Source organism: Polyodon spathula, chromosome 17, assembly GCF_017654505.1.
Source record: "Polyodon spathula isolate WHYD16114869_AA chromosome 17, ASM1765450v1, whole genome shotgun sequence".
NCBI lineage: Eukaryota > Metazoa > Chordata > Actinopteri > Acipenseriformes > Polyodontidae > Polyodon > Polyodon spathula.
The window spans coordinates 34,443,728-34,452,116 of record NC_054550.1 but is presented as its reverse complement, the minus strand read 5'-3'; the positions used below and the strand labels follow the sequence as shown (position 1 = coordinate 34,452,116).

At 36.6% G+C, this 8,389-nt stretch overlaps 1 protein-coding gene across 2 annotated transcripts; it reads left to right on the top strand.

The window, feature by feature from the left end:
• The first annotated feature begins 244 nt into the window (after nt 1–244).
• On the top strand, nt 245–8,141 carry LOC121330395 (protein phosphatase 1 regulatory subunit 36-like). 2 transcript variants are annotated; one of them, XM_041276885.1, is made up of 12 exons: nt 245–741; nt 2,720–2,811; nt 3,279–3,343; nt 4,027–4,110; nt 4,789–4,949; nt 5,072–5,141; nt 5,311–5,409; nt 5,639–5,779; nt 6,194–6,236; nt 6,784–6,977; nt 7,236–7,430; nt 7,888–8,141. In XM_041276885.1, the coding sequence occupies exons 2-12, from the start codon at nt 2,776–2,778 to the stop codon at nt 8,120–8,122; spliced, it is 1,323 nt and encodes a 440-aa protein (XP_041132819.1). In that variant the 5' UTR covers nt 245–741; nt 2,720–2,775; the 3' UTR covers nt 8,123–8,141. The 2 variants fall into 2 exon arrangements, with proteins under 2 accessions (XP_041132819.1, XP_041132818.1); XM_041276884.1 differs by lacking the exon at nt 245–741 and having other exon boundaries at nt 912–2,811.
• Nucleotides 8,142–8,389: the final 248 nt, after the last annotated feature.

Here is an 8,389-nt window from a genome sequence, read left to right as displayed (position 1 = left end):
TTGATTTTAGTCTTTTTGTGCTGCATCCTACTTCAGACTTCTTCAATGGCTCAAGTACTACTTACTATTTCAACACAGAACATGTGGCTCCTAAATCAGGCCTCATTTCACACTTCTGGGTCATATTCACTTTAACTTTGAGACTCGAGTTATTTTTTCCAATTCTGTTTGCAGGAACGATGACATTAAAAAAACACAAGAAACTAAAATTGGATGGCAACCGATTTGAGCGAACAATATTTGAAGGTATTGCAAAAAAACTTCTAGTCGAAGCTTTTGTCATTAAACTTTAGTTTCTTTTAGTATTTCTTAACTATCAAGTGTTAAATAGTTGTGGATGAACAGTGATATGAATTAAACTGTTGCAGAGCGCTGTTGACCGTAACAGCAGCTGAGAAAGGCTTCACGAGATCAAACTTCATGAAAAAAATAGAATAACAGAACTTGAACATGAGCTAAAGCATTTACCCTTTTCAATGTCCTCTTGGCAAGTAAACAACTATTACCATATAAAACACCCATGACTGATGAATGCAAATATGAGTGGGTAAGTTCCTCTTTCGTTTCACATTGCAGTCAGTTCTTATAAATTGCACCATGACTTTTCATCTAAATTAATGATGCAATTGTTTTCCAATCAGATGAGCGATTCTTGTGAGCCACTTCCCAAATGCTGAAGCTGATTTCAGGTTGCAACCCCCCTGATGGATCTACATGGCACTGCTATCATGGATCCTTTGGGTATGTGCACTGCCTGATGGTAATAACAGGCACCCGGATGGAGTTGTTTTAAATCTCCAGGTGTTGCCTTGGTTCATCCTGGTACTGAATTGATCTATCATCATGAAACCAGGCAATTGTGAAATGTCTCAAAATATAAAGCAGGTGCTTAGTAGCCCTTACTTCGTCACTGCTGAATCATTTGGTATGGTATACCAGGATTTCCATGAATAGCAGCGAGTCTGCTGCTCTGCGGAACCAAGGGTGCACCCTTATAAAGGTACATTTGCATAGTCGTTCAGCTTTTTTCCTGTGCTTTTCTCTGAGCTATACCATGCATCTACCATAGTTTACACTGGTTTGCCATGTTTTATAATATGCTTTACCATAGCTCTCTGGGCTTTACAATGCTTACCTAAGTTTTTCAACAATGTCACCTTTCTTTATCGTGCTTAGCTATGCTTTTACAATGGCAAACTTTTACAAAGTCACACGCCAGAGTACCCAAATATTTTGATGCAGTGTGTAGGTCATCCAAGGTGAGATGGCTGTATCTCTCAAGTTTCTCAGGGAACAAAAAGCTGCTGAACAAACACCTGTTTCCAATGAGCTGGTACAGTATGTCTTTATTCACTGGTTTCACATGTGTCTTTTTCTCAGGTCCATAGCAAGCCTCTGGAAATAAATATCAGTACCGTAACCATACACGCACTCACATGCACACACACAGACACACACACACAGACACATGCATGCACTCACACACGCACACACACACACATGCTCGCACGCACGCACACACATTGTTTTTAATTGCAAACTAGATCCCTTTTCTATTTGGAGTGGCTGTTTTTTGTTTTTCCCTGAAATGTTTTGTTGGTGTTCCTCCTTGCCTCAATGGAGCACACTTATTCAGCTGATTCAATGAGTGGAGAGGGAACTCTCCTCACAGGAATGTGTATTCACACAATCAACAAGAATGGAATGCAAACACTGTAGAACTGTTAGGACAAAATACATCTAGGCAATTATTTATTGTGTGTTTTACAACTGTTAGGAACGGTGAAACACCTTTCTCCAGTAAGTTTGTGGAGGTCGCTTTTATAAATGTTTACAGTGCTGCTCTGTGGTAAAATATAGCAATATTCAGTAAAGCACGATGAATGCACAGTGCAAACCTAGTAAGCTGTCACCCTAATGTGCAGATTTACAATGAGAAACCTTTAAAAGGAGATGTACAGAATAGAATAGAATAGCAAAGAACGACAGCTCTCTGAGTTTGTTTATAACTTTAGGCATTTGGCTACACATACCACAGATCCTAAATAAAGGCGACCATGCTGAAAAAAAAAAAAAAAAAAAAAAAAAACATGTATAATGTGAACTGTTTCTATTTTTAATCTATCCGGAGATATACAAATGATACAGTGTATATATAAACTGATTTACTTTCAAAGTTCAGGACGTTTTGCGCTCTATGTCGTTCTTCAACTGGTTACAGCGCATTATTTAATAGACGTCGATTTATATTGGCTCTGCTCTGGTGCCCCCTAATGGGCATATTAGCCAATGACACGTTCTTAAAAGAGATGGGAAAATATGCAAATACTATAAAGGCAAGTTAAATTCAAGCCAGCGCCCTCTCTAACAATTCCCCTAGTTCAAAAACAGCTGCAGCATTTAGTTCCCACGGCAGAAAAAAGAAAATTTCCAAAGCCAAGGCTTTTATAGTTCCTATGCATGCGTATGTAATGCATTGCTATTGGCTAGGGCATACGTTATTATTAACAAGTTGCAGCTCCAGTATGTATTGTTTTAAGTACTATGCCATGTGACGTTGTTGACTGTTTTTTAAATTCCATAGTATTTTCCAAAACATATTATTATTTTATTGACTCATTTTCCAAGTCGTACAACATGTTCATTTTACACATATTTATTTACAACTCAACGTCACTTCCACACTCCAGCGGCTGAACTGGTTTTTTTCGTTGCCTAGCTACCAGAAGCGTCACCACATAAACAACGGGGCTGATCGCGAGTCGACACGGAAACATGGTAAAAACTGCAACTAGCTTACCAATGAAAAGTGTAAGTACAGCTTTCTGAAACGAGAAATGCGCTGTGTTCTAGCGTAAATATCAGGGTTTTGTGTGGGGTTTATATGTCGTATTACGCTTGAATATGAAATAGTTAATTGTAAAATAAACTAAACGTGGTGTTGCGCTATGCATGCAGAAAGAGAGCCACGAAGCAAACACGCTTATTCTCAATCAATTCTATTTGAATTAAAAACAAATCTAAAGGAGGAATAAGTTGCACACTGAGATCAAGCTGTGCGACCTGTGTCTAAGTCTGACCCAGTTCCCGGAATAAGATAAAAGCGCTAAACCCGCAAAGAGTATACTATTACACGTTAGCAATACAATCCTCTTGTGTTTAGTTATTTATTTTAATTAACCGGCGGAACTGAGCATGCGGTGAAGTGGGCTCTCTCACTGAGCTGCTCCGAGCGGCTCACTTGCTCACGCTCCCGCGGTGTCTTTTTTTATTGATAGATTGGAGCACTTGTACCAGGGCGATGGCAGTGGGACGAGGAGACACAAACCCTTCAATTCTTCAGGTAACACATGCATGCATAAATACGAAGTAAATACATAACTAAATGAAAATGCACATTTATGAGCAGGCTTGGGTTATGGTAATGTTTAGACACTGCTGTATGCATTTTAAAATTATATCTATTATTTTCACTGCCAGCAGATTTAAGCACCCTATTTCAGATTAATACTGGAATTAATGAAGTTTGAACTGGGACTACAGCAGCAAGAAGTACTCAGCCCTCCAGTTTATTGTCGTATTTTGAAGTCATATTGCTCACCCTTAATGCTAAAAAAACTCCTACGCTATTGCGATGTGATAATCGCCTTTAAGAAGTAAATTGGCAGGTATTAAATACATCCATTCGTTCATCGATTGATTTTAAAACCAGGAACACTGCCCTGCCCTCAGCAGCAGTGAATGGCAATTGAGTCTTTTCAAAGCTGCAGTCACTTACAAAAACAGTCTCGTCCTAAAGACAGAGCACAAATTAGCCAGTGGTTGAGCTGGGATTTGAACGAGGCACCTCCTAGTTACAAGCCTGTTTCTTTAACCACGGGACCACACAGCCTGAAGGCAATATGTGTTAAAGGCAAACGAGTACGAGTAGGACCGTCAGCATATTCCCAGAAAACATTTGTTTTGAATTTTGATTATTTTGCTTTTCAACAATGTTATTTCACTAGATCTTCTGTACACTTTTAGTTTCAGTCAGTCCATGGATATGAAAGATAAAAAGAAGAAGAAAGCAATCGATTTTCAGGAAACTGGCAGTAAGCGTGCAGACAGGTATCTGGTTTATTAATTAATTTATTTATTCCAATAATTACAGTAACTTGAAGTCTATTGAAGATACAATTTGAAGGCTTCTTCACACTGTCATAGTTTAAATGCAATGAAAACAAATGACATATTTTTTAGTTTTCTCATCCAGCAGATTTCAGCAGATTACGAAAGACATATTTTTCACACTTCATTTCTTATTTGAAATACAATAATATTCATAAACAACTAAAATAAAAACACAGATATTTAGTTTGTTGGCAGATCCCTTAACTATGTTGCTGTTTCTATATATAACCTTGCATGAAGGCTGTTTCTTTCATAAGAAACATATCATATTCTAATCACACCAGTACAGTACACTTATTAATACTTTTCATGCACATTACTGGAGCTGTCTAATCTCTATGCATAGCAGATGTCATTTTCAAAACCTTAGAAGTTAGTCATGGGTACATAAGGACCTTTTTATTTTATTGTTGCATGTTCCCATGTGTTGCTACAACTGTTTATTTAAGGTGTGTGCACTGTGTTAATTTTTTTTTTTTTTTTTTTTTTACCTTTTCACCACTTTTTTAAACTTTTAAATTGCATTCCCTGCCTCAAGATGGCTTCACATGTACCTGCATGGACCTCAGAACTACATTTCCCATCATCCTCCTATTTTTGCTTTCCCTTTAATAGATTGCCAGTATCCCCGTCTGTTACCACACGAGGCTTTGGAGGTGCAAGAATCCCTGTGGATAAAAAAATGATGGGGAAACCCCAGGGGAAAATGCAGGGTTCCCCTCGACCTGGCTTAAAGCAAGGGCAGCGGGAACGCATCACTGTAGAGGACGTTAAGAGTCAGTATGCCGTGGCTCATTGTGTTACATTTCTAGCAACGCTGAACTTGATAAAATGCTGAATTGCATTGTTTATGGTGTGTCTATAGAAATGTGTAGTTTCTGTTTTTTTTCTTCTTCAGGTGTGGCGTTTAATTTGCTCCAGGAAAATGAATCCCTTACCATACCTGTGTGTTTTACCACTGTAATGAGGTACGTGCACAGTATATGATTTTCATAAACAGTTTACTAGAACCCTGCTCCCTGAAGTAATGTGTTTAATACCTGAATAATCTTGCTTGCCGATTCCTGATTTATATGCGTCTGACTCTTAGGCTGTACAGTACATTGACAAAGTCATTATAAACTGTATTTTCCACAGAAGCCAGCAACTCAATAACTTTCTCTCTGCCCTACTGCTGTATGTATCCTGTTACTTTGAAAAAGAAGTGTTGGAAAGGAAACCTAAACCTCTAATGGCGTAAGTAGATTAATACTAGAAATGTAAAAGTTGTTTGCTGTAAAAGGAAGACTGATTTAGCTTGAACGATGTAGCATTACAATGCTGACATCTAGCTTGAGTTAGGACTAAAGGCAGGGAAAATAATTGACTAAATATGTTGACTGTAATTTAACTTATATGTATATATAAAATGTGTGCAGTGTATGAAATAATGATAAACATATTTCTAAAATGTTATTTCTTTAAGTGAACAAAGTTTAACGGAAAGGAAAGCAGTAGCTGAAGCATGTGCCAAAGTCGAAATAGCAAGAAAACAGCTTGCCTTGAAGTACTCCATTCTTGTCCTTGGACTTGGGATGTCTCAGCAGCACCATATGGCATGTGGGAAGTAAGTACAACTACCAATCAATAGCAAGCAATACATTATATATATATATATATATATATATATATATATATATATATATATATATATATATATATATATATATATATAGTTAAGGTATTCTCAGTGAAGTGTAAATCACTTTATATTCATAGTTCCTCAAATGTACAGATCAAAGGAGTCCGTTCCAATTTCTTAGGCACCAGATTAGGTCCGAAGAACTAGACCAAATTTATTGATTGGGTTTAGTAATAAAAGTTCATTATTTAAATAATATATGTATGTATGTATGTATACACATAATATAATATATAATATATATATATATATATATATATATATATATATATATATATATATATATATATATATATATGAGTGGCATATTTACTTTTAAATAAAGGCAAGTCTGTCAAGGAGCAGGGTGTCATCAACTTACAAAGACAGACAATTGTTTGAGGTATGTAAAAAAAGCTTTGTTGTACTTAACTTAAGTAATGGCACTTTTCTATAATGTTAACGCTTGATTTGTTATTATAACTTAAAAAATGATGCAATAATCACTCTTTCCCTTAAAGAATACATCAACATAACTTAACAATGGGAAGTTAAAATCCCAGCCTAATATCACTTAATGGTTATAGGTTTTCATTGAAATTTATATATATATATATATATATATATATATATATATTATATATAGCTATATATATATATAATCTATATATATATATCTATAGAGAGCGAATATATTTATATAAAAATGATAACCACAAGGTTACTGGATAGGTCTGTTAAAGAATTGTGAATGCATAAGCAAGCATGGTAAAGCACAATAAACACATATGGCTAGCTTCACAGACCCAGGTTAGCACTAATCTAGGACTCCCTAATGTTACTTTAGGTAGTCCAAAGCTAGTGCTAACCGAGGTCTGTGAAACTAGCCAATAGAGTTTAGGGTACAATAGCTCTGCTTGTCACACGGCACATTTCTCTGTGTTTGTTAGTGCCTTATCAACTTCTGCGCTTACGTGGTCTGGGTGACATTCAGGCGTAAGGATCTGAAAGGGATTCAGGAAGAAGTGGGCAGGCTTCTCCGTTCGGATACCTTCAATCCTGCAGTCAGAGTAAGACAGGCTTCAGAGGAGCAATCGAAAAAGAAAACCACTGTAACAGGAAAGGTCTGCCCTCTGGAGAGAAGGTACTTAAAATACACTTGAAGCTTCATTTTTCACTAAAATGTAGTTCATTGTTTAATGTTTACTACATTGTTCCAGAGTTTAGCATTCAGTATCACTCACCCGTTTCAATATGTAAAAATCACTGCACTACTAAACATCCAACTGTAATCGCTGAATGTCATGCTAAATCACTTGTGAGTATCTGTTATGCTACTGAGTACTGTATCGAGGGCAATGGATATGAATTATGTGAAGCTATTTACTTATTTGTTTTCTAGGAAGCGTAATCCAAAACGACCAGCAATAAAAAGCATGATTAACCAAAGGTCCCCTGTGATTGTGTCTCTCCTGCCATCCCCAAAAGAGAAATCGCAGTATCTCTTCAAATCCCACCGACTAGACCAAGACAAAAACACGGATAGCTGTGACATCAAAGCTCTGGTAGAAGAACTCTCTGCTGCTTTATCATCTAAGTAAGTTTAAAAAAAGCAAAAAAACAAAAAGGTTTTGTTAAAACTTAGAGATGTTATGTTATCTCAATGAATATTTAAAATAAATAAAACAAAATTGATTGTACTCAGGAACTACAATTAAGCAAAACAAAATGTGTTTTAACTTCTGCACATCTGTACACATGTAGTGATGTATTGGAATTCGTAAGAGTGATTGGTTAATTTCTTATACAGTACATGATTTATCATTACAGCCATTGTGCTTTACCTATATTTTTATTTATTTATTTATGTATTCATTCATTCATGTAGTATTTGCTTTTATGTATTTATACAGTATTTGTAGAAAGTCATATAATTCCAGTCTCCCAATGGTCTCCAAATTCTACATACTGTAATTAACTTAATCAGTCAGGGGTCAAAAAAGATGCTCCATGGGGGTAAATCTAAGCACCTGTTGTCTCTGCTTTTTGGAAAGCTTTGGGATTATTGGGGAGCCGCTGAGCCAGTACAGCATGCAAACCCTCGTGCCTTGTGGTGCTGAGCCTGAAGATGAAGAAGAGAACGAGCAGGAAAGCAAACTAACAAGCAAAATGTCGCTGGGATCCCGGGGCTTATCGTCTTCTCAAAACGAGTCGATGGGAAACCTGAGCCGACCATGTACTGTTGTGTCAAGAACAACTACAGAGGGGCTCTGTTCTGACACTGAATAAATAAAACATCCCTACTCTCTATCCTGCCTCAAATGTCTTTATTTATTAACAATGATAATTACATTCATTCTTTAGTATACGCTGTGCTACTCAGAGCACTGAATTTACAGTGCAATCGAATGCAGTTGTCCTGCTCAAGAAGGTATAGCCTATTTATAGCAGCTAAAACATGTGTATCAAACAAAAGCGAGTGCAAATAAGAACATGTCCTCGAATACTGTGTATTTAAACTAAAGCAATGGTGACATGTTAAGCTATTGAGCTTCT